The 26,952-nt window shown below is 37.0% G+C and overlaps 1 protein-coding gene across 2 annotated transcripts; it reads left to right on the forward strand.

The window, feature by feature from the left end:
- The first annotated feature begins 10,838 nt into the window (after positions 1-10,838).
- On the forward strand, positions 10,839-24,334 carry LOC131464305 (protein Niban 2-like). 2 transcript variants are annotated; one of them, XM_058636728.1, is made up of 4 exons: positions 10,839-10,918; positions 14,348-14,503; positions 14,931-15,023; positions 24,284-24,334. In XM_058636728.1, exons 1-4 carry the CDS (start codon positions 10,901-10,903, stop codon positions 24,320-24,322), a joined length of 306 nt encoding a protein of 101 aa, XP_058492711.1. In that variant the 5' UTR covers positions 10,839-10,900; the 3' UTR covers positions 24,323-24,334. The 2 variants fall into 2 exon arrangements, with proteins under 2 accessions (XP_058492711.1, XP_058492712.1); XM_058636729.1 differs by having other exon boundaries at positions 14,348-14,452.
- The last annotated feature ends 2,618 nt before the right edge of the window (positions 24,335-26,952 follow it).

The following is a 26,952-nucleotide window of genomic DNA, read 5'->3' on the forward strand; positions in this document are numbered from 1 at the left end:
GGTACCCTCAGTGTTTGATTTTGCAATGATTTCACTGTTTGGATGTGTTTTTCTATTTGTGTCTGTTTTTGTGCGCATTCAGCTGGAATATGACTGTTTTCTGATTTTTTTCATTTTTTTATTGTCCCATAACATAAACCTCACAAATAAAGTTAACATCTCATAAGATATAGTTATATACCTTCAGTGTTATATTTTGCAATGATGTCACTGTTTGGATGTGTTTTTCTATTTGTGTCTGTTTTTGTGCGCATTCAGCAGGGATACGACTGTTTTCTGATTTTTTTTCATTTTTCTACTGTCCCATAACATAAACCTCACAAATAAAGTTAACATCTTATAAGATATTCTTCGGTACCCTCAGTGTTTGATTTTGCAATGATTTCACTGTTTGGATGTGTTTTTCTATTTGTGTCTGTTTTTGTGCGCATTCAGCTGAAATATGACTGTTTTCTGATTTTTTTTCATTTTCTACTGTCCTATAACATAAACCTCACAAATAAAGTTAACATCTTATAAGATATACTAATGTACCCTCGTCGTTCCGCTCGTCTTGGGACCCCAAATGACATATGAAATATTCACACTTCTGCGACCTGTAGAAATGTAGTCCCTCCAAAACTTCCACTCTGGCCAAAGAGTCTAAGACTGTATAGAGTCTGACATGACCTGATTTTCAGTTTTTGGACACAGGACTTTGGGATTTTTTCCCCCTGGCCAAAAAAAACTGCCAAAAACACAGTCTGTAAAATTCAAACGTAAGAAAGGTGGGAAACTGTCTTTTCTTCAATAATTCCTAAAGGCAATGAGCCCGGATGCTGATTTCTCCGTATGTGTATCAGGGACTCCTGGCTGATCCAGGGTGCCGAGTTTCAGACTGGTGCAACCTTCGTAAAGGTCAAAGGTCAGCCGTTCGGGTGTGTTTTTTGTAATAATTCCTAAAGGCATTGAGCCAGGAGTCTGATTTTTCCTTATGTGTATCAGGGACTAAGGCTGATCTAGGGTGCCAAGTTTCAGACCTGTGCAACCTTCGGAAAGGTCAAAGGTCAGCCGTTCGGGTGTGTTTTTTGTAATAATTCCTAAAGGCATTGAGCCAGGAGTCTGATTTTTCCGTATATGTGTATCAGGGATTTAGGCTTATCACAGGTGCCGAGTTTCAGACCTGTGTAACCTTCGGAAAGGTCAAAGGTCAGCCGTTCGGGTGTGTTTTTTGTAATAATTCCTAAAGGCATTAAGCCAGGAGTCTGATTTTTCCGTATGTGTATCAGGGACTAAGGCTGATCTAGGGTATTTTAATCTTTTTTCTACTGTCCTATAATATGAAGTTAACATCTTATAAGGTATATTGATGTACCCTCAGTGTTTGAATTTATAATGATTTCACTGTTTGGATGTGTTTTTCTATTTGTGTCTGTTTTTGTGCGGATTCAGCAGGGATACAGCTGTTTTCGGATTTTTTTCATTTTTCTACTGTCCCATAACATAAACCTCACAAATAAAGTTAAAATCTTATAAGATATAGTTATATACCTTCAGTGTTTGATTTTGCAATGATTTCACTGTTTGGATGTGTTTTTCTATTTGTGTCTGTTTTTGTGTGCATTCAGCAGGGATACAACTGTTTTCTGATTTTTTTTCATTTTTCTACTGTCCCATAACATAAACCTCACAAATAAAGTTAACATGTTATAAGATCTTCTTCGGTACCCTCAGTGTTTGATTTTGCAATGATTTCACTGTTTGGATGTGTTTTTCTATTTGTGTCTGTTTTTGTGCGCATTCAGCTGGAATATGACTGTTTTCTGATTTTTTTTCATTTTCTACTGTCCCATAACATAAACCTCACAAATAATGTTAACATCTTATAAGATATACTAATGTACCCTCGTCGTTCCGCTCGTCTTGGGACCCCAAACGACATATGAAATATTCACACTCCTTGCGACCTGTAGAAATGTAGTCCCTCCAAAACTTCCACTCTGGCCAAAGAGTCTAAGACTGTATAGAGTCTGACATGACCTGATTTTCAGTTTTTGAACACAGGACTTTGGGCTTTTTTCCCCCTGGCCAAAAAAAACTGCCAAAAACACAGTCTGTAAAATTCAAACGTAAGAAAGGTGGGAAACTGTCTTTTCTTCAATAATTCCTAAAGGCAATGAGCCCGGATGCTGATTTCACCGTATGTGTATCAGGGACTCCTGGCTGATCCAGGGTGCCGAGTTTCAGACCCGTGCAACCTTTGGAAAGGTCAAAGGTCAGCCGCTCTGGTGTGTTTTTTGTAATAATTCCTAAAGGCATTGAGCCAGGAGTCTGATTTTTCCGTGTGTGTATCAGGGACTAAGGCTGATCCAGGGTGCCGAGTTTCAGACCTGTGCAACCTTCGGAAAGGTCAATGGTCAGCCGTTCGGTTGTGTTTTTTGTAATAATTCCTAAAGGCATTGAGCCAGGAGTCTGATTTTTCCGTATGTGTATCAGGGACTAAGGCTAATCTAGGGTGCCGAGTTTCAGACCTGTGTAACCTTCGGAAAGGTCAAAGGTCAGCCATTTAGGTGTGTTTTTTGTAATAATTCTTAAAGGCATTAAGCCAGGAGTCTGATTTTTCCGTATGTGTATCAGGGACTAAGGCTGATCGAGGGTATTTTAATCTTTTTTCTACTGTCCTATAATATGAAGTTAACATCTTATAAGGTATATTGATGTACCCTCAGTGTTTGAATTTATAATGATTTCACTGTTTGGATGTGTTTTTCTATTTGTGTCTGTTTTTGTGCGCATTCAGCAGGGATACGACTGTTTTCTGATTTTTTTTCATTTTTCTACTGTCCCATAACATAAACCTCACAAATAAAGTTAACATCTTATAAGATATTCTTCGGTACCCTCAGTGTTTGATTTTGCAATGATTTCACTGTTTGGATGTGTTTTTCTATTTGTGTCTGTTTTTGTGCGCATTCAGCTGGAATATGACTGTTTTCTGATTTTTTTTCATTTTCTACTGTCCTATAACATAAACCTCACAAATAAAGTTAACATCTTATAAGATATACTAATGTACCCTCGTCGTTCCGCTCGTCTTGGGACCCCAAACGACATATGAAATATTCACACTCCTGCGACCTGTAGAAATGTAGTCCCTCCAAAACTTCCACTCTGGCCAAAGAGTCTAAGACTGTATAGAGTCTGACATGACCTGATTTTCAGTTTTTGGACACAGGACTTTGGGATTTTTTCCCCCTGGCCAAAAAAAACTGCCAAAAACACAGTCTGTAAAATTCAAACGTAAGAAAGGTGGGAAACTGTCTTTTCTTCAATAATTCCTAAAGGCAATGAGCCCGGATGCTGATTTCTCCGTATGTGTATCAGGGACTCCTGGCTGATCCAGGGTGCCGAGTTTCAGACCTGTGCAACCTTCGTAAAGGTCAAAGGTCAGCCGTTCGGGTGTGTTTTTTGTAATAATTCCTAAAGGCATTGAGCCAGGAGTCTGATTTTTCTGTATGTGTATCAGGGATTTAGGCTTATCCCGGGTGCAGAGTTTCCACCTGTGCAACCTTCGGAAAGGTCAATGGTCAGCCGTTCGGGTGTGTTTTTTGTAATAATTCCTAAAGGCATTGAGCCAGGAGTCTGATTTTTCCGTATGTGTATCAGGGACTAAGGCTAATCTAGGGTGCCGAGTTTCAGACCTGTGTAACCTTCGGAAAGGTCAAAGGTCAGCCATTTAGGTGTGTTTTTTGTAATAATTCTTAAAGGCATTAAGCCAGGAGTCTGATTTTTCCGTATGTGTATCAGGGACTAAGGCTGATCGAGGGTATTTTAATCTTTTTTCTACTGTCCTATAATATGAAGTTAACATCTTATAAGGTATATTGATGTACCCTCAGTGTTTGAATTTATAATGATTTCACTGTTTGGATGTGTTTTTCTATTTGTGTCTGTTTTTGTGCGCATTCAGCAGGGATACGACTGTTTTCTGATTTTTTTTCATTTTTCTACTGTCCCATAACATAAACCTCACAAATAAAGTTAACATCTTATAAGATATTCTTCGGTACCCTCAGTGTTTGATTTTGCAATGATTTCACTGTTTGGATGTGTTTTTCTATTTGTGTCTGTTTTTGTGCGCATTCAGCTGGAATATGACTGTTTTCTGATTTTTTTTCATTTTCTACTGTCCTATAACATAAACCTCACAAATAAAGTTAACATCTTATAAGATATACTAATGTACCCTCGTCGTTCCGCTCGTCTTGGGACCCCAAACGACATATGAAATATTCACACTCCTGCGACCTGTAGAAATGTAGTCCCTCCAAAACTTCCACTCTGGCCAAAGAGTCTAAGACTGTATAGAGTCTGACATGACCTGATTTTCAGTTTTTGGACACAGGACTTTGGGCTTTTTCCCCCCTGGCCAAAAAAAACTGCCAAAAACACAGTCTGTAAAATTCAAACGTAAGAAAGGTGGGAAACTGTCTTTTCTTCAATAATTCCTAAAGGCAATGAGCCCGGATGCTGATTTCTCCGTATGTGTATCAGGGACTCCTGGCTGATCCAGGGTGCCGAGTTTCAGACCGGTGCAACCTTTGGAAAGGTCAAAGGTCAGCCGCTCTGGTGTGTTTTTTGTAATAATTCCTAAAGGCATTGAGCCAGGAGTCTGATTTTTCCGTATGTGTATCAGGGACTAAGGCTGATCTAGGGTATTTTAATCTTTTTTCTACTGTCCTATAATATGAAGTTAACATCTTATAAGGTATATTGATGTACCCTCAGTGTTTGAATTTATAATGATTTCACTGTTTGGATGTGTTTTTCTATTTGTGTCTGTTTTTGTGCGGATTCAGCAGGGATACAGCTGTTTTCGGATTTTTTTCATTTTTCTACTGTCCCATAACATAAACCTCACAAATAAAGTTAAAATCTTATAAGATATAGTTATATACCTTCAGTGTTATATTTTGCAATGATGTCACTGTTTGGATGTGTTTTTCTATTTGTCTCTGTTTTTGTGCGCATTCAGCAGGGATACGGCTGTTTTCTGATTTTTTTCATTTTTTTATTGTCCCATAACATAAACCTCACAAATAAAGTTAACATCTCATAAGATATAGTTATATACCTTCAGTGTTTGATTTTGCAATGATTTCACTGTTTGAATGTGTTTTTCTATTTGTGTCTGTTTTTGTGCGCATTCACCTGGAATACGACTGTTTTCTGATTTTTTTAAATTTTCTACTGTCCCATAGCATAAATTTCACAAATAAAGTTAACATCTTATAAGATATACTAATGTACCCTCGTCGTTACGCTCGTCTTGGGACCCCAAACGACATATGAAATATTCACACTCCTGCGACCTGTAGAAATGTAGTCCCTCCAAAACTTCCACTCTGGCCAAAGAGTCTAAGACTGTATAGAGTCTGACATGACCTGATTTTTCAGTTTTTGGACACAGGACTTTGGGCTTTTTTCCCCCTGGCCAAAAAAAACTGCCAAAAACACAGTCTGTAAAATTCAAACGTAAGAAAGGTGGGAAACTGTCTTTTCTTCAATAATTCCTAAAGGCAATGAGCCTGGATGCTGATTTCTCCGTATGTGTATCAGGGACTCCTGGCTGATCCAGGGTGCCGAGTTTCAGACCTGTGCAACCTTCGTAAAGGTCAAAGGTCAGCCGTTCGGGTGTGGTTTTTGTAATAATTCCTAAAGGCATTGAGCCAGGAGTCTGATTTTTCCTTATGTGTATCAGGGACTAAGGCTGATCTAGGGTGCCAAGTTTCAGACCTGTGCAACCTTCGGAAAGGTCAAAGGTCAGCCGTTCGGGTGTGTTTTTTGTAATAATTCCTAAAGGCATTGAGCCAGGAGTCTGATTTTTCCGTATATGTGTATCAGGGATTTAGGCTTATCACAGGTGCAGAGTTTCAGACCTGTGTAACCTTCGGAAAGGTCAAAGGTCAGCCGTTCGGGTGTGTTTTTTGTAATAATTCCTAAAGGCATTAAGCCAGGAGTCTGATTTTTCCGTATGTGTATCAGGGACTAAGGCTGATCGAGGGTATTTTAATCTTTTTTCTACTGTCCTATAATATGAAGTTAACATCTTATAAGGTATATTGATGTACCCTCAGTGTTTGAATTTATAATGATTTCACTGTTTGGATGTGTTTTTCTATTTTTGTCTGTTTTTGTGCACATTCAGCAGGGATACGGCTGTTTTCGGATTTTTTTCATTTTTCTACTGTCCCATAACATAAACCTCACAAATAAAGTTAAAATCTTATAAGATATAGTTATATACCTTCAGTGTTTGATTTTGCAATGATTTCACTGTTTGGATGTGTTTTTCTATTTGTGTCTGTTTTTGTGTGCATTCAGCAGGGATACGACTGTTTTCTGATTTTTTTTCATTTTTCTACTGTCCCATAACATAAACCTCACAAATAAAGTTAAAATCTTATAAGATATAGTTATATTACTTCAGTGTTTGATTTTGCAATGATTTCACTGTTTGGATGTGTTTTTCTATTTGTGTCTGTTTTTGTGCGCATTCAGCTGGAATATGACTGTTTTCTGATTTTTTTTCATTTTCTACTGTCCCATAACATAAACCTCACAAATAAAGTTAACATCTTATAAGATATACTAATGTACCCTCGTCGTTCCGCTCGTCTTGGGACCCCAAACGACATATGAAATATTCACACTCCTTGCGACCTGTAGAAATGTAGTCCCTCCAAAACTTCCACTCTGGCCAAAGAGTCTAAGACTGTATAGAGTCTGACATGACCTGATTTTCAGTTTTTGAACACAGGACTTTGGGCTTTTTTCCCCCTGGCCAAAAAAAACTGCCAAAAACACAGTCTGTAAAATTCAAACGTAAGAAAGGTGGGAAACTGTCTTTTCTTCAATAATTCCTAAAGGCAATGAGCCCGGATGCTGATTTCTCCGTATGTGTATCAGGGACTCCTGGCTGATCCAGGGTGCCGAGTTTCAGACCCGTGCAACCTTTGGAAAGGTCAAAGGTCAGCCACTCTGGTGTGTTTTTTGTAATAATTCCTAAAGGCATTGAGCCAGGAGTCTGATTTTTCCGTGTGTGTATCAGGGACTAAGGCTTATCTAGGGTGCCGAGTTTCAGACCTGTGCAACCTTCGTAAAGGTCAAAGGTCAGCCGTTCGGGTGTGGTTTTTGTAATAATTCCTAAAGGCATTGAGCCAGGAGTCTGATTTTTCCTTATGTGTATCAGGGACTAAGGCTGATCTAGGGTGCCAAGTTTCAGACCTGTGCAACCTTCGGAAAGGTCAAAGGTCAGCCGTTCGGGTGTGTTTTTTGTAATAATTCCTAAAGGCATTGAGCCAGGAGTCTGATTTTTCCGTATATGTGTATCAGGGATTTAGGCTTATCACAGGTGCAGAGTTTCAGACCTGTGTAACCTTCGGAAAGGTCAAAGGTCAGCCGTTCGGGTGTGTTTTTTGTAATAATTCCTAAAGGCATTAAGCCAGGAGTCTGATTTTTCCGTATGTGTATCAGGGACTAAGGCTGATCGAGGGTATTTTAATCTTTTTTCTACTGTCCTATAATATGAAGTTAACATCTTATAAGGTATATTGATGTACCCTCAGTGTTTGAATTTATAATGATTTCACTGTTTGGATGTGTTTTTCTATTTTTGTCTGTTTTTGTGCACATTCAGCAGGGATACGGCTGTTTTCGGATTTTTTTCATTTTTCTACTGTCCCATAACATAAACCTCACAAATAAAGTTAAAATCTTATAAGATATAGTTATATACCTTCAGTGTTTGATTTTGCAATGATTTCACTGTTTGGATGTGTTTTTCTATTTGTGTCTGTTTTTGTGTGCATTCAGCAGGGATACGACTGTTTTCTGATTTTTTTTCATTTTTCTACTGTCCCATAACATAAACCTCACAAATAAAGTTAAAATCTTATAAGATATAGTTATATTACTTCAGTGTTTGATTTTGCAATGATTTCACTGTTTGGATGTGTTTTTCTATTTGTGTCTGTTTTTGTGCGCATTCAGCTGGAATATGACTGTTTTCTGATTTTTTTTCATTTTCTACTGTCCCATAACATAAACCTCACAAATAAAGTTAACATCTTATAAGATATACTAATGTACCCTCGTCGTTCCGCTCGTCTTGGGACCCCAAACGACATATGAAATATTCACACTCCTTGCGACCTGTAGAAATGTAGTCCCTCCAAAACTTCCACTCTGGCCAAAGAGTCTAAGACTGTATAGAGTCTGACATGACCTGATTTTCAGTTTTTGAACACAGGACTTTGGGCTTTTTTCCCCCTGGCCAAAAAAAACTGCCAAAAACACAGTCTGTAAAATTCAAACGTAAGAAAGGTGGGAAACTGTCTTTTCTTCAATAATTCCTAAAGGCAATGAGCCCGGATGCTGATTTCTCCGTATGTGTATCAGGGACTCCTGGCTGATCCAGGGTGCCGAGTTTCAGACCCGTGCAACCTTTGGAAAGGTCAAAGGTCAGCCACTCTGGTGTGTTTTTTGTAATAATTCCTAAAGGCATTGAGCCAGGAGTCTGATTTTTCCGTGTGTGTATCAGGGACTAAGGCTTATCTAGGGTGCCGAGTTTCAGACCTGTGCAACTTTCGGAAAAGGTCAATGGTCAGCCGTTCGGGTGTGTTTTTTGTAATAATTCCTAAAGGCATTAAGCCAGGAGTCTGATTTTTCCGTATGTGTATCAGGGACTAAGGCTAATCTAGGGTGCCGAGTTTCAGACCTGTGTAACCTTCGGAAAGGTCAAAGGTCAACCGTTTAGGTGTGTTTTTTGTAATAATTCCTAAAGGCATTAAGCCAGGAGTCTGATTTTTCCTTATGTGTATCAGGGACTAAGGCTGATCTAGGGTGCCGAGTTTCAGACCTGTGCAACCTTCGGAAATGTCAAAGGTCAGCCGTTCGGGTGTGTTTTTTGTAATAATTCCTAAAGGCATTGAGCCAGGAGTCTGATTTTTCCATATCTAGGGTGCCGAGTTTCAGACCCGTGCAACATTTGGAAAGGTCAAAGGTCATCCATTTGGGTGTGTTTTTTGTAATAATTCCTAAAGGCATTAAGCCAGGAGTCTGATTTTTCCGTATGTGTATCAGGGACTAAGGCTGATCGAGGGTATTTTAATCTTTTTTCTACTGTCCTATAATATGAAGTTAACATCTTATAAGGTATATTAATGTACCCTCAGTGTTTGAATTTATAATGATTTCACTGTTTGGATGTGTTTTTCTATTTGTGTCTGTTTTTGTGCGCATTCAGCAGGGATACGGCTGTTTTCTGATTTTTTTCATTTTTCTACTGTCCCATAACATAAACCTCACAAAGGGTGATTTAGATTTCTCTTTTGTTTATTCACTGCAATTTGTTGATTGATGAAAATAAATGATTAACACTTCCATTTTTGAAAGCATTCTTTGTTTAAAGCAAAAATACAAAAACAGCCTTATCTCGGCTGGATGCGCACACAAACAGACACCAATAGAAAAACACATCCCAACAGTGAAATCATTGCAAAATCAAACACTGAGGGTACAGAAGTATATCTTATATGATGTTAACTTCATTAGTGAGGTTTATATTATGGGACAGTAGAAAAAAGAAAAAAATTCGAAAACAGCCTTACCTCAGCTGAATACGTCCAGTGAAAGTAAAATCATAAACTACTGATAAAAAATAAGGATTTTATACTTCATCAAAAAATGTTACCCTATTGTTTGTTGCAAAAAGTGAACTTTGACCCTATTTTCCTCCAAAACGTATACAGTAAAAGTACTCCATACTACTAGTATATGAAGTATAAGTGGTACTGAGTTCAGTGAAAGTGAAATCATACACTACTAATACAAATTATGGATTTTAAACAGGTCATACAAAACATCTAGCTTACGTTTGATTTGATGTAATTATTTTACATGTAATCACTATAATATGATAGGGTTAGGGTTAGTTTTGATAAATTATTTAACCTTTTTCTTTTCAGTACATTGTGACTGATGTTGATGAGGTCGAGGTCTTCAGCGTCTGAGGCTGTGTCTTTGACAGTCAGGATGAATTGAGCCCCAAACAAAGTGAAACATTGTGTTTACCTGTAATTGCACCTGTGTAAACAAAACCAGACTTTTGTTTGGGTTCACATAGAGGGCAAGTCTTTGAAGTCCCTCAAGATGCCTGTTTGTTTTTTTTACTCAAAGGAGTGAATATGTGTAAGAGCCTCTTTGTAGGTGTAGGTGCCTGTGTATCATGTCGATTCGAACTTGATGTGAGAACAAGAAGTGCCTGGAGTTGCACATACACACAGACACACAGACACACACACACACACACACACACACACATTTATTCCTAAACCCACATTCACACGTGATATCCCTAAAATCCTAAAATACACCCACATCATTTTAGCTTCAGATATTGATTGAATAGTGTGTTATATGATAATGAAAAATGTTGATATTCCCTGACAGTGGAAAATAACTTCACCTACACCAAATTTGAAGCAATTTGCATCAACACAGCCAAAGATATCCTCAAAAAAAAATCCAAAAGCACAAAGAATGCAGAGGATTAATCTGTAATGTTTTTATTACAAAAAATCTTGGAAGCGAACATTTCTGCCATGCATGTATGGTGAAACAAAGGGGCAGTTTATTTCAACGACTACTGTAGCTTTAAGATAATTATCGACCATCATCACACTCCAACGCAACGTAGTTCCCCACCACAGCAGCAGCGGATTAATATCCAAAACGTGAACAGGTTAGTGTCTGCTCAGCAGGTGGATGAACATGTAATGGAGTTGCAGCATCAGTCGCTGACCAAGGAATTACTGGGGAAGTTGGTGGTAGAGGGAGGCTATTGACATGTCACAGGAAGATGCTCAAAAATGTAGAGGTAAGTGAAATTTTACATTATTATAATGAGCTGAACAGCAGGCCATTGCTAAAATGTGTTCGTTAATTACAGTAACTACGTCTTTTCACTCATTGAAAATACATACATACACATGCATTTAAACACACACGCATTAATCAAAATGTAGTTAATCACAATATATGCACATGTAAATGTTCCATGCTCTTTTTTTTCTTTTTCGCTTTGCTGTTTTTTGCGAAAGTTTAGTGTTTAAATGCAGTCAGTATCCTATCTCTGAGATGGTGTTGTCTGCGACGTTACACGGGAGCCAGACTTTCTGTCTGAACAGTTCCACTGTGAGAACCGATGTCCTCTCACCCGGACCCGCAGCTGCAAAGCTCCCGTTTTCGCGGAACCGCTTGCTGTGTTTCGGCTGCGTCTTCGGTTGTGAGGACTGTCGGTCACATTGCTGATCTGTTCAGAGAGCTTCGCTGGTGCTGCTGCTGCAGGTATCCTGTCTATTTAACAAGTCGGCTATACACTAAATCTATCCCTCTATTCTTAAAAAATAGGTCCACTCTGAATGTTGATACAGTGTGGGTGTTGTAATTATTATTTTTTTTTTATGACAGTCTTTTCCATTCTTACAACGCACAGTTAACGTGACTGGATTCTGCTTCATCCGGGGAAAGAGGTTGACCCTCAGGCTTTGGACACCTACAGTATTTAGTTGATGACAAACTGTTTCCTTAACCCTCAGGCTTCATTATGATTCATTTCCACTGTGTTAGTGCATATGGCACACTTTCTTGTAAGAAAGTCTCTTTGGCAAATTGGAATTCAAATGAAAACATTTTATTAATAGATCAATAGAACACTGAACATTGTTTTCACCATACACTTGAGTATATGGCAGGAATGTTCACTCCCAAGAATTGTTGTCATAAAAGATTAATACTTTTGTCCTGCATCAGTCCTCCTCAAAACCACCAAATATTCAATCATTTCCATATTACAAATGTCCTCTTTTCAAATTAAGAGGGGAGGGAGTACATGTTTTATCTGATGCTACACAAAACTAACAATGCTTCAAAGTTAATATTGTGGGTAATCTTTGACATAATCTCCCAGCCACCCAACATTTGTCATATCTGTTGCCAGTACAACCCATGAAATGCTCATTTGTACTTGTCAGGAAGTCACTGCAGCTCTGACCTTGTAACCTAAATATGTTTCTGCTTCAAAATCACTTTGTTTCATACATGAGGCTAATGTCTGGCAGATTATACCAATCTTAGCCAATCTTCATCACTAAGTTTTATGTTAAATCCTGATTCCCATCTTTTTTTTTATGTATTTTGTAGCATTTTTTTATATAGTCCCAATATAATTCTAATTGTGGTTTGTGGTATGCGTTGATTATGATGATCTGGATCCCACTATTCACTTCTCAGGAGGGGTCCATCCTGATCTCTTTCATATAGTAGTCTCTAAGTTGCAGGAATCCACAGAATTCATGATTGATTATCTAAATCCTTTTTTTCTGTCATATTTTGGAAACTCTCAAGCTGTCCATCTTTCACCAAAACACACCATGCTGTGATTCCCTTGGTTGTCCACTGTTTAAATCCTATATCGTACCTAGTCGGTGTAAAATTGCTATCATATTCAATAAATTAGTGTCTTTCTGTATCTTATATTTTTTTATTATGCTGAACCATATTTTGTATGTGAACATCGTGATTGTGTCTATTTGGTTTTGAATCTTCTTGTATGTTTCTTTATCCCCAATTATATTCTGTACTGGGTTTTCTCCAAACTCTTTTTCTATTTCATTTCACTGTGTCTGGTTTGCACCAACCTACAATATATCTCAATTGGGCCGCATGGTAGTATTCCTTTAATTTTGGAAGTCTCATCCCTCCTTCTTTTGGCAGCTGGAGAGTTTCCAGTCTTATTGTGGGTCTTTTGCCACCCCAACTAAACTTTGATATCATTTTATTCCAGCTCATAAATTGGGGTTTGGGGGACCTCTACTGGTAGGGCTTGGAATAGGTATAAGGGTCAGGGTCAGCGAGTCGGCAGCACCCCGCTTTATCCGCAGGCTGTAGCAGAGAGCCCCCCTTACAGCAACAACTTTGGCTCTTTCTCTCCCACTCCTGAATTCCCCGCTCCAGAGCCTGATGATGATCATGAAACACCTTTTGTAGAGGTAGAGAAAAAGAAAAGAAAAGCTTGTTATAAAATAAATATATATAAATATATATATATATATTATAAAATGACGACAAACCCACACCATAGCTTCCCCCCCAAACATTTATGACCTTCCCCAAAGTTTCATCTTGGAATGCCCATGGCATCCAATCAAATTCTTTTAGAGCCCATCAAATTAAATTCTTGTTGAAAACTGACTTTGACATACTATGTTGTCAAGAACTGAGACTGAACACAAGTAAAGAGTAAAGGTATCCAGCATGTGGAACAAAGGTCTAAGTGTAATTTCTATTGGCGAAAGTAAAGCTGATGGTGGGATCTTTTTTCTAAAACTGGTGATGTCACTATTATTCGTAAAACGAATGATTTCCTAATTTAATTCCTTGTAGATTGCTCATGTTGGATTGTTTTTACCGAGGAGAAAAAATACGAACGATACACGTGTACACCTCTCATGAGAGAACAAACATTTTTCAACTTTTTAAAAGACTTGGAAGAACCGCTATTGGTCGGATACAAAATTATTTTATGTGGCGACTTTAACACTGTCATCGATGTAAACGACAGAGTGAGCTCTAAAGTCTTGAAACTCAGCTCTGATGGTAATTGCTTGACTCAATTCAATTCTTATGTAGACTAATTGTGATCTTAACAAGTCCTGGCAAATTAAAGTAGGCACAAGCACCATGACGTCCAATCTGAAGCAGCATCCTGCAATTTGTCTTCTTATGTCATCACTTTTTTTCAAAGGATGTATGTTACAGTATTTTAAATAAAATACACATAATGGAAATATATTGGTACAAAATCTGAAGGAATTTTTCATCATCTCCAGAAAAGAGCATATTTTGTATTTTAAATATGTATTTTTTTTAATACATGTATCAGAAATACTTCCCATCCCTGCTTAGAGACATTACGTGAAGGTTGAAAATTGTGTCGCTTTAAATAAAACCCATAACATGAGAAAATAAATTGAAGCACAATATATAATGATTATATATAGAAAATGCACTCTGATTTTCGCAGTTGAAGCACAAGAATCTGGATCTTTACAAAACAAATGTTATCTATCCGCAATTCCTATACTCCTATTCCAAATATGTTTGTGATTTAAACAGCATTTGTCTAGTATAACATTAGTGATACTTTTGCAGTAGTATATTTATTGTGAGACACAATTATACATTTTTCCCAAATCTGTCCATGCCTCATCCATCTCTTCCTCTCCCTTCTTGTCTTCCTCCTCAGCACATGGAGAAGATCTCCATGCTGGCTTTCCATCCAGTTAAGATGCACAGCTGCTATGAGAAGGTGGTGAACCTGAGCCTTGAGGGTCTGCAGCAACAGTTTAACGTGAGCAGCCCGTCAGTGTTTGTCCAAAGGGCCCAGATCCCCATGAGAGAGGTGAAACCTCAACTACTGACTAACCAGTCTAATATAGGTTATTGGTTAACTGGTTAACACAATGGGAAGTTTTTTGTTGTTTTGTTTCACTTTTGTTGACACTCGTTTTATTTCTTGATCATTTTCCTACACTGTAGCTCCTGTTTGACTAGAGTTTGTCAAATAGTTGAATGATGAGGTTCTGACTGTGGCATTGATCAAGGACACAGTAGAACTAAAGGCGAACATCTTTTGGCAGTTTGATAACTCAGTGGACAGTTAAATAGATATAGTTGTCTACAGACATGCCACAATACAGACTGTGGAACTGGGTGTAGTACATTATCACATTATTTCATGGGATATTCCTATATGAGTCAGTTTGTCTGGTGTTACATGCATGTATGTCACAAAGTTAGGTACAAAACTACAAATTGTGTTTTACTAGATGTTTGAGCAGATCCTTCATCAGAGTCTCGAGTCTCAGGGTACAGAGGAGCTGTGTAAGATCATCCAGCACTGCCAGGACAGAGTCATTAAGGTAATACACAAAGAAAACAGGCTTGTGCATCAAATTCTTGCATAACATCTACATTAATATCTAATAATATTACACCTGGCATACTCCAGCCCTGGGAGTGAAACTTTTGGTCTGGCCTTGTTTTAGTGTTAAGGAAAATTCAGGTTCAACTTTATCAATTTATTAATTTTTGAGCAAGAGTCCAGGATACCGGGCTATTGCCCAGCTTAATCCCTTCTGTGCATCGTCCTCTGATATTTTCAAGCCTCAACTTGCCAGCTCCATGTTCATTTTTATTATATCAGAAAGTATGAGTGTGTGGATGAGCTAACTCATGCTTTGGAAGCATGATGATGGTCGCCACAGCGGTCGTCTTCCAGATAGAGATTAGATAGAAAATAAAAACTCCAAACTCAAGGAATAAACACTTGACTTTTGCGAGAACAGGTGAATGTCACATAGTGTACCCTGAGACATTATTGCTCTGGACCATAATCAAGTGGACTGATAAGAGATTACCGGCATCTTGTGAAATGTGCCAGTACACAAATAAAAGTGCCGGTTCTGTGTACTGGACAGTACCGGGCCACTTCTAGTTAATAATTGTACTGTAGTGACAGTGATGGTATTTTATGTACACTTAATGTCTCTTATGTGATCTTATTCTTCAACAAACAAGTGCACAATAAAATTCACTGGGAATTCTAAACAGCACATTGCAATTTATTCAATTATTATCGAAGTATTGATCAGTAATACAGTGAAAATGAGAGGAAATGTTTAAGGTGTGCGCCCCTAAATGTTCTGCTTGCTCTCCTAAAACATTCAGTTATAGGGGGGGCTACTGTGCTCCTAGTAAAAAGTTAGTCTGGTGCCCTGCATACATTGTTCTAAAGGGTTTATGGTCTTAGTTCCTCTTCAGTAGAGCTGCATGTCCACAATGTAAATTTAATTTTACATTTAAATGCAGAGCTGTCAGTCCCATCGTGTGTGATTGACAGCTCTGCATTTCATGTTTGCAAAGTTGCAGTTATAGGTGGATTTGTAGTGGACAAGCTATCAGTATCCATCCCTTCTCTTATAACTATGGTTGTTTCTGGTTTCAAAACTAACATGGTGTTGCCCAAAATACTAAACTCCAACATTTGAACAGGGGAGTCTACCCATCAGTGGCAACCCAGTTAGTTGACACTTCCCAACCTTATGAGAACCTGCCTCTCAAAATGGGTTATGGATTCATATTTTATCTCTGACAAATGGAATGTGAACTATGATGAGGAAGGCATGACAATATTATAGCTATATCATGACATGAGACAAGATATGATCTTAGAATTTTGATATTGTCATATCGTGATCGGGTTATTTGTGATGAATTTTCCTGGTTTGAAAATTTTGGAGAAAATCAAGCTCAAAAGTCAAGATTTTGACAATTATTTTGCAACAATTTGTGACTTTGCACTGCCCTCTAGTGGCCTAATATGATTTCCCATGAAATATGTCACCTGCTTTGCATACTACAGCTCCTTATTTTTCCAGTGATCCGCTATATGTCCATATCTACTTTGGACTATAGGAGAAAGTCCATCTCAAATATGAATGCTGACTGAATTCTATTGCTACCATTCCTGAATTTGCACTTCTCCCTACTGGCCGAAACGTGCATTTTTTTTAAGGTGGAATCGAAACTTAATGAAAATCGGAAGCGAATGCTGAAGGTGGCTTCAGCATCATCATGTCATTGTTCCCAATAGAATGAATGCGCGAGTTTTTTTTTTTTTTTAATGTCAATGTATTAATGATATAAATATAATGATGGTGATGATAACAATAATAATATTAACAGCAATAATAATAATAATAATATTAATAATAATGATATGATTACAACAATAATGTGTGCTGTGAAAGCAACATTTGTTGAAAAAAACAAATTTTGATTATGACAAATAACCATACAGTTAACTGAACAAATGAAATGTACACCTTATAAGATATACTTCAGTACTCTCAGTGTTTGATTTTGCAATGATTTCACTGTTTGGATGTGTTTTTCTATTGGTGTCTGTTTGTGTGCGCATTCAGCTGAGATAAGGCTGTTTCCGGTTTTTTTTTATTTTTCTACTTTCCCATAACATAAACCTCACAAATGAAGTTAACAACTTAAAAGATTTAGTTCTGTACCCTCAGTGTTTGATTTTGCAATGATTTCACTGTTTGGATGTGTTTTTCTATTGGTGTCTGTTTGTGTGCGCATTCTGCTGAGATATGGCTGTTTCCGGATTTTTTTTAATTTTCAACTTTCCCATAACATTAACCTCACAAATGAAGTTAACATCTTAAAAGATTTAGTTCTGTACCCTCAGTGTTTGATTTTGCAATGATTTCACTGTTGGGATGTGTTTTTCTATAAGTGTCTGTTTCTGCCCTATTGAGCTGAGATAAGGCTGTTTCCGGATTTTTTTAAATTTCCTGCTGTCCCATAACATAAACCTCACAAATGAAGTTCACATCTTAAAAGATTTAGTTCTGTACACTCACTGTTTGATTTTGCAATGATTTCACTGTTGGGATGTGTTTTTCTATTGGTGTCTGTTTGTGTGCGCATTCAGCTGAGATAAGGCTGTTTCCGGATTTTTTTCATTTTTCTACTTTCCCATAACATTAAACTCACAAATGAAGTTAACATCTTAAAAGTTTTAGTTCTGTGCCCTCAGTGTTTGATTTTGCAATGATTTCACTGTTGGGATGTGTTTTTCTATAAGTGTCTGTTTCTGCCCTATTGAGCTGAGATAAGGCTGTTTCCGGATTTTTTTAATTTTTCTGCTGTCCCATAACATTAAACTCACAAATGAAGTTAACATCTTAAAAGTTTTAGTTCTGTGCCCTCAGTGTTTGATTTTGCAATGATTTCACTGTTGGGATGTGTTTTTCTATAAGTGTCTGTTTCTGCCCTATTGAGCTGAGATAAGGCTGTTTCCGGATTTTTTTAATTTTTCTGCTGTCCCATAACATTAAACTCACAAATGAAGTTAACATCTTAAAAGTTTTAGTTCTGTGCCCTCAGTGTTTGATTTTGCAATGATTTCACTGTTGGGATGTGTTTTTCTATAAGTGTCTGTTTCTGCCCTATTGAGCTGAGATAAGGCTGTTTCCGGATTTTTTTAAATTTCCTGCTGTCCCATAACATAAACCTCACAAATGAAGTTCACATCTTAAAAGATTTAGTTCTGTACACTCACTGTTTGATTTTGCAATGATTTCACTGTTGGGATGTGTTTTTCTATTGGTGTCTGTTTGTGTGCGCATTCAGCTGAGATAAGGCTGTTTCCGGATTTTTTTCATTTTTCTACTTTCCCATAACATTAAACTCACAAATGAAGTTAACATCTTAAAAGTTTTAGTTCTGTGCCCTCAGTGTTTGATTTTGCAATGATTTCACTGTTGGGATGTGTTTTTCTATAAGTGTCTGTTTCTGCCCTATTGAGCTGAGATAAGGCTGTTTCCGGATTTTTTTAAATGTTCTGCTGTCCCATAACATAAACCTCACAAATGAAGTTCACATGTTAAAATATTTAGTTCTGTACCCTCAGTGTTTGATTTTGCAATGATTTCACTGTTTGGATGTGTTTTTCTATTGGTGTCTGTTTGTGTGCGCATTCTGCTGAGATATGGCTGTTTCCGGATTTTTTTTAATTTTCAACTTTCCCATAACATTAACCTCACAAATGAAGTTAACATCTTAAAAGATTTAGTTCTGTACCCTCAGTGTTTGATTTTGCAATGATTTCACTGTTGGGATGTGTTTTTCTATAAGTGTCTGTTTCTGCCCTATTGAGCTGAGATAAGGCTGTTTCCGGATTTTTTTAAATTTCCTGCTGTCCCATAACATAAACCTCACAAATGAAGTTCACATCTTAAAATATTTAGTTCTGTACACTCACTGTTTGATTTTACAATGATTTCACTGTTGGGATGTGTTTTTCTATTGGTGTCTGTTTGTTTGCGCATTCAGCTGAGATAAGGCTGTTTCCGGATTTTTTTAATTTTTCTGCTGTCCCATAACATAAACCTCACAAATGAAGATAACATCTTAGAAGATATACATATGTGCCCTTAGTGTTTGATTTTGCAATGATTTCACTGTTTGGATGTGTTTTTCTATTGGTGTCTGTTTGTGTGCGCATTCTGCTGAGATATGGCTGTTTCCGGATTTTTTTTAATTTTCAACTTTCCCATAACATTAACCTCACAAATGAAGTTAACATCTTAAAAGTTTTAGTTCTGTGCCCTCAGTGTTTGATTTTGCAATGATTTCACTGTTGGGATGTGTTTTTCTATAAGTGTCTGTTTCTGCCCTATTGAGCTGAGATAAGGCTGTTTCCGGATTTTTTAAAATTTCCTGCTGTCCCATAACATAAACCTCACAAATGAAGTTCACATCTTAAAAGATTTAGTTCTGTACACTCACTGTTTGATTTTGCAATGATTTCACTGTTGGGATGTGTTTTTCTATTGGTGTCTGTTTGTGTGCGCATTCAGCTGAGATAAGGCTGTTTCCGGATTTTTTTCATTTTTCTACTTTCCCATAACATTAAACTCACAAATGAAGTTAACATCTTAAAGGTTTTAGTTCTGTGCCCTCAGTGTTTGATTTTGCAATGATTTCACTGTTGGGATGTGTTTTTCTATAAGTGTCTGTTTCTGCCCTATTGAGCTGAGATAAGGCTGTTTCCGGATTTTTTTAAATGTTCTGCTGTCCCATAACATAAACCTCACAAATGAAGTTCACATGTTAAAATATTTAGTTCTGTACCCTCAGTGTTTGATTTTGCAATGATTTCACTGTTTGGATGTGTTTTTCTATTGGTGTCTGTTTGTGTGCGCATTCTGCTGAGATATGGCTGTTTCCGGATTTTTTTTAATTTTCAACTTTCCCATAACATTAACCTCACAAATGAAGTTAACATCTTAAAAGATTTAGTTCTGTACCCTCAGTGTTTGATTTTGCAATGATTTCACTGTTGGGATGTGTTTTTCTACAAGTGTCTGTTTCTGCCCTATTGAGCTGAGATAAGGCTGTTTCCGGATTTTTTTAAATTTCCTGCTGTCCCATAACATAAACCTCACAAATGAAGTTCACATCTTAAAATATTTAGTTCTGTACACTCACTGTTTGATTTTACAATGATTTCACTGTTGGGATGTGTTTTTCTATTGGTGTCTGTTTGTTTGCGCATTCAGCTGAGATAAGGCTGTTTCCGGATTTTTTTAATTTTTCTGCTGTCCCATAACATAAACCTCACAAATGAAGTTAACATCTTAGAAGATATACATATGTACCCTTAGTGTTTGATTTTGCAATGATTTCACTGTTTGGATGTGTTTTTCTATTGGTGTCTGTTTGTGTGCGCATTCTGCTGAGATATGGCTGTTTCCGGATTTTTTTTAATTTTCAACTTTCCCATAACATTAACCTCACAAATGAAGTTAACATCTTAAAAGTTTTAGTTCTGTGCCCTCAGTGTTTGATTTTGCAATGATTTCACTGTTGGGATGTGTTTTTCTATAAGTGTCTGTTTCTGCCCTATTGAGCTGAGATAAGGCTGTTTCCGGATTTTTTTAAATTTTCTGCTGTCCCATAACATAAACCTCACAAATGACGTTAACAACCTAAAATATTTAGTTCTGTACCCTCAGTGTTTGATTTTGCAATGATTTCACTGTTGGGATGTGTTTTTCTATAAGTGTCTGTTTCTGCCCTATTGAGCTGAGATAAGGCTGTTTCCGGATTTTTTTAAATTTCCTGCTGTCCCATAACATAAACCTCACAAATGAAGTTAACAACTTAAAAGATTTAGTTCTGTACCCTCAGTGTTTGATTTTGCAATGATTTCACTGTTTGGATGTGTTTTTCTATTGGTGTCTGTTTGTTTGCGCATTCAGCTGAGATAAGGCTGTTTCCGGATTTTTTTAATTTTTCTGCTGTCCCATAACATTAAACTCACAAATGAAGTTAACATCTTAAAAGTTTTAGTTCTGTACCCTCAGTGTTTGATTTTGCAATGATTTCACTGTTGGGATGTGTTTTTCTATAAGTGTCTGTTTCTGCCCTATTGAGCTGAGATAAGGCTGTTTCCGGATTTTTTTCATTTTTCTGCTGTCCCATAACATAAACCTCACAAATGAAGTTAACAACCTAAAATATTTAGTTCTGTACCCTCAGTGTTTGATTTTGCAATGATTTCACTGTTTGGATGTGTTTTTCTATTGGTGTCTGTTTGTTTGCGCATTCAGCTGAGATAAGGCTGTTTCCGGATTTTTTTTCATTTTTCTACTTTCCCATAACATAAACCTCACAAATGAAGTTAACAACTTAAAAGATTTAGTTCTGTACCCTCAGTGTTTGATTTTGCAATGATTTCACTGTTTGGATGTGTTTTTCTATTGGTGTCTGTTTGTGTGCGCATTCAGCTGAGATAAGGCTGTTTCCGGATTTTTTTAATTTTTCTGCTGTCCCATAACATAAACCTCACAAATGAAGTTAACATCTTAAAAGATTTAGTTCTGTACCCTCAGTGTTTGATTTTGCAATGATTTCACTGTTTGGATGTGTTTTTCTATTGGTGTCTGTTTGTGTGCGCAATACGCTGAGATAAGGCTGTTTCCGGATTTTTTTCATTTTTCTACTGTCCCATAACATAAACCTCACAAATGAAGTTAACATCTTAGAAGATATACATATGTACCCTTAGTGTTTGATTTTGCAATGATTTCACTGTTTGGATGTGTTTTTCTATTGGTGTCTGTTTGTTTGCGCATTCAGCTGAGATAAGGCTGTTTCCGGATTTTTTTTCATTTTTCTACTTTCCCATAACATAAACCTCACAAATGAAGTTAACAACTTAAAAGATTTAGTTCTGTACCCTCAGTGTTTGATTTTGCAATGATTTCACTGTTTGGATGTGTTTTTCTATTGGTGTCTGTTTGTGTGCGCATTCAGCTGAGATAAGGCTGTTTCCGGATTTTTTTCATTTTTCTACTGTCCCATAACATAAACCTCACAAATGAAGTTAACATCTTAGAAGATATACATATGTACCCTTAGTGTTTGATTTTGCAATGATTTCACTGTTGGGATGTGTTTATCTATTGGTGTCTGTTTGTGTGCGCATTCAGCTGAGATTAGAGTCTATAACACGACCTGATTTTCAGTTTTTGGACACAGGACAAACAGGACTTGGGGCTTTTTTCCCCCGGCCAAAAAAGACTCCCAGTCTGTAAAATAGCTTGGGAAACTATCTTTTCTTCAATAATTCCTAAAGGCATTGAGCCAGGAGTCTGATTTTTCCTTATGTGTATCAGGGACTAAGGCTGATCTAGGGTGCCAAGTTTCAGACCTGTGCAACCTTTGGAAAGGTTTTCTACTGTCCCATAACATAAACCTCACAAACAAAGTTACAATCTTATAAGATATAGTTATATACCCTCAGTGTTTGATTTTGCAATCATTTTACTGTTTGGATGTGTTTTTCTATTTGTTTCTGTTTTTGTGCGCATTCAGCTGGGATACGGCTGTTTTCTGATTTTTTTCATTTTTCTACTGTCCCATAACATAAACCTCACAAATAAAGTTAACATCTTAAAAGATATACTTCTGTACCCCCATTGTTTGATTTTGCAATGATTTTACAATTTGGATGTGTTTTTCTATCGGTGTCTGTTCGTGTGCGCAATACTCTGAGATAAGGCTGTTTTCGGATCTTTACCGGTTTCTTAACAGTTGACCTTTCACAATGTCAGCATTCAGTGTTTTTTTTTTCTTCTGGAGCCTTTAACTCCTCATGTTGACAAAATAATGCAATAATATATGTAGAATATTATCAAACCTCTAATAATGACCACCGTAGGCATGAATGATTGTAAAATTGATTGACATACAGCATAATATTTTCATGGGGGTTAATTCAATTATTTACCAATAAGAGTGACAGCTAACCAAATGGAAGCATCAGTAGTTTTAATCTCTACTGGCTCTTACCCTGGTCTGGCAGAGCTTCGGAGAATAAATGTCCATGGTAACCTAACTTTATCAATTGATCTTGTTTTGAGCAAAATAGTTCAGGATACTGGACAGCTTCTGTGCACGGTCCTCTGATATTTTCAAGCCTCAATTTGCCAGCTCCATGTTTATTTTTATTATATCAGAAAGTATGAGTGTGTGGATGAGCTAACTCATGCTTTTGAAGCATGATGATGGTCGCCACAGGCCAAAACTCTAAACTCAAGGAATTTTGCGAGAACAGGTGAACGTCACATAGTGTACCCTGAGACATTATTGCTCTGGACCATAATCATGAATTGGACTGATAATCTCAAGAGATTACCAGCATCTTGTGAAAAGTCCCAGTACGGAAATAAAAGTGCCGGTTCTGTGTACTGGAAAGTACCGGGCCACTTCAAGCACTAGTTAATAATTGTACTGTAATGACAGTGATTGCATTTTCTGTACACTTAATGTCTCTTATGTGATCTTATTCTTCAACAAACAAGTGCACAATATAATTCACTTAGAATTCTAAACAGCACATTGCAATTTCTGCAATTATTATAAAAGTATTGATCAGTAATACAGTGAAAATGAGAGGAAATATGAATATTTGCTTTGCAAGTCAATTTAAGGTGTGCGCCCCTAAATGTTTTGCTTGCTCTCCTAAAATGTTCAGTTAGGGGTTACTGTGCTCCTTGTAAAACATTAGTCTGATGCCCTCCAAACATTGTTCTAAAGGGTTTATGGTCTTAGTTCCTCTTCAGTAGAGCTGCATGTCCACAATGTAAAAAAAACGCTTCTCCACTAACTATGGTTGTTTCCATCCCTTCTCTTCTATTGTTTGTATTGTATGTGTATTTTATGTATTTAGGTGGTCTTATAAATGAAAGGATACATACTGTGAAGCAGCACTGTAATAAGCGACGGCCAGTTGATGAACCCATTAAAATATTCCATAACATGTCATTTAGCAGACACTTTTATCCAAAGCGACTAACAATGGAATTGAGTACAATCAGCCAGGGGCGGAGTCGAACTTGCGACCATTACGACCATGCTGTCTTTCGCACACAGGGTACCGGTCTTAACCACTCAGCCACTCTACCCCCGTATATATGAAATATGTCTTATTAACTTGTGATAGGATGTGGAATTTGAGACACGGCCTTATGACAGAATGAGCCGGTTAATGTCTTTTTATTTTTTATTTCCCTTTTCATTGCTTAAGCAGGAATGTTGTCGTGACCTATGGCCTTTGTGGACCAAGTGAGGGTGGACCATGGGAGGAGAATTTTATCTCTCACCGTATGTGCAAGAAAAACTGTCAGGATACACAGAGACAGCATTAACAAGGGTATTTAAAAGTGTTTCTAAACATTATTTCTCTCAACACCATATGTGATGTGTGTGTGGGTATGTATTTTTCAGTACTTGGACAGTGGAGTGTCTGGGTGGTTGTGTATATAGCTCCTGTGTGTCTATATCGATACATGTTACTAGATTATATCAGACAGTGGTCATGAAATTATTTGCCTTTCTTTTTCCCACAAATCTTTTCTGAGTTATATGGCATGAAAAGTAAAAGATAATCTTGGAATAACATTAATATTTCCTAAAATGTGTTCCATTGACTGGACTTGAAACCTAAAAGCAACATAAAACTTTTTTTTAATTCCCTTCTGCTCTGCATTTTTACAGAACCACAGGAAGTGAACCACACTTCCACTGAAGGCCGCCTTGGTTCACCTGGTGGAGCATCGGAATCCAACGGTTTATTGATGCTTGGAATTCTCACACAGTTTCAGGTATTTGATCCATTTGAGCAGTTGTATCCCCAACACAAAAATGAATTTCACTTAGCACGGAGCCTGCTGTGAGGATTACTTCCCCCTTGGCAACACCTCAGGTCCACTTCCTCAGGTCCCACTGATCATTTTCAAATTCAAAATGTGTGAAGAAAATAATTTCAGTGTAATCAAATCAAGTATTCAGATGCACTGGCTTTCATGTAATAACCCTAACCCTCATTTATTACACACTTTGTTGTGTTAGAGACTTGATTTAAATAAATAGCATAGCATTAATCGGATTTTACATAATTTAGGCAGCTGACAAAACAATACTGTGAAATTACAGTTGCCAAAAAATGATTACCTTGTTATTTGTTGCAAAAAGTGAAGTGTGACCCTATATTCCTCCAAAACATATACAGTAAAAGTATTTCATACTACTAGTATATGAGGTACGCCCCCCATTATTTTTCTTGCTTATATCATTTCAAAGGCCTTGTGTCATTTGTAAAAGGTGTCAGCGTGAGGATGATGAATGAGTGACTGCCACTTGAAGTTCACAGTAAAGACAGCGCCACACAGATTATGGATGGTTATTCATGAACGTCTTCTCTACTATATTCACAGATTCACAGTGTTTCTTGCACAATAAAATCACTGGCACCAAGAAGAACATTGTTATCATTGTGCAAGTGTAAAAAAAAAAAGAAGGGAAATTTGACCCAGGATTACTCAATAAGTATACAGTAAAAGTACTCCATACTACTAATATATGAATTAATTTTATACTTAAAACAGATGATTACACAGGTCATACAATACATCTACCTTATGCTTGATTTGATGTAATTATTTTACATGTAATCACTATAATGTGATAGGCTTGGGGTTTGTTTTGATGTATAATTAATATATAATCAGTACATTGTGACTGATGGTTGATGAGGTCGAGGGCTTCACAGCATCTCAGGCTGTGTCTTGACCGTCAGGATGAATTGAGCCCCTAAACAAAGTATTGTGTTTACCTATAATTGCAACCGAAAGTCAAAAATATTCACATTTAAGAAGCTGAAAAATGACAGAAACTAGAAAATATTCAACAATTATTTTACATGTAATCACTATAATGTGATATAATTGTTATATAATAAATTAAATTGACATATAATTTGAACATTTATTTTTCAGTATGTTGTAATCGCATCCGATAGGACTTTATTTTGAAAACCAGAAATAAGACTGCTTGGTGTGAAGGGAGCCCAGGTTACTCCAAAAGTATACATTAAAAGTACTTCATATTCACAGCATATGAAGTACAAGAGGTACTGAATCCAGGGAAAGTAAAATCATAAACTAGTGATAAAAAAAAAATAAGGATTTTATACTTCATCAAAAATGATTACCCTATTGTTTGTTTCAAAAAGTGAACTTTGACCCTATATTCCTCCAAAACGTATACAGTAAAAGTACTCCATACTACTAGTATATGAAGTATAAGTGGTACTGAGTTCAGTGAAAGTGAAATCATACACTACTAATACAAATTATGGATTTTAAACTTCATCAAAAACGGATGATCACACAGGTCATACAAAACATTTAGCTTATGTTTGATTTGATTTAATTATTTTACATGTAATCACTATAATATGATAGGGTTAGGGTTAGTTTTGATAAATTATTTAACCTTTTTCTTTTTCAGTACATTGTGACTGATGGTTGATGAGGTCGAGGGCTTCAGCGTCTGAGGCTGTGTCTTTGACAGTCAGGATGAATTGAGCCCCAAACAAAGTGAAACATTATGTTTACCTGTAACTGCACCTGTGTAAACAAAACCAGACTTGTGTTTGGGTTCACGTAGAGGGCAAGTCTTTGAAGTCCCTCAAGATGCCTGTTTGTTTTTTTTACTCAAAGGAGTGAATGTGTGTATGAGCCTCTTTGTTGGTGTAGGTGCCTGTGTATCATGTCGAGTTGAACTTGATGTGAGTGCCTGGAGTTACACATACACATACACACACACACACACACACACACACATTCATTCCTAAACCCACATTCACACCATACTATGATAGCCCTAAAATACACCCAAATCATTTTAGCTTCAGAT

The sequence above is a fragment of the Solea solea genome, chromosome 8 (genome assembly GCF_958295425.1).
Source record: "Solea solea chromosome 8, fSolSol10.1, whole genome shotgun sequence".
NCBI lineage: Eukaryota > Metazoa > Chordata > Actinopteri > Pleuronectiformes > Soleidae > Solea > Solea solea.

Coding starts and splice junctions, on each gene's coding strand:
- LOC131464305 (XM_058636728.1), top strand. Junction 14,504..14,930: donor CCCAGATCCCCATGAGAGAG/GTGAAACCTCAA, acceptor GTGTTTTACTAG/ATGTTTGAGCAGATCCTTCA. Junction 15,024..24,283: donor GCCAGGACAGAGTCATTAAG/GTAATACACAAA, acceptor TTGCTTAAGCAG/GAATGTTGTCGTGACCTATG.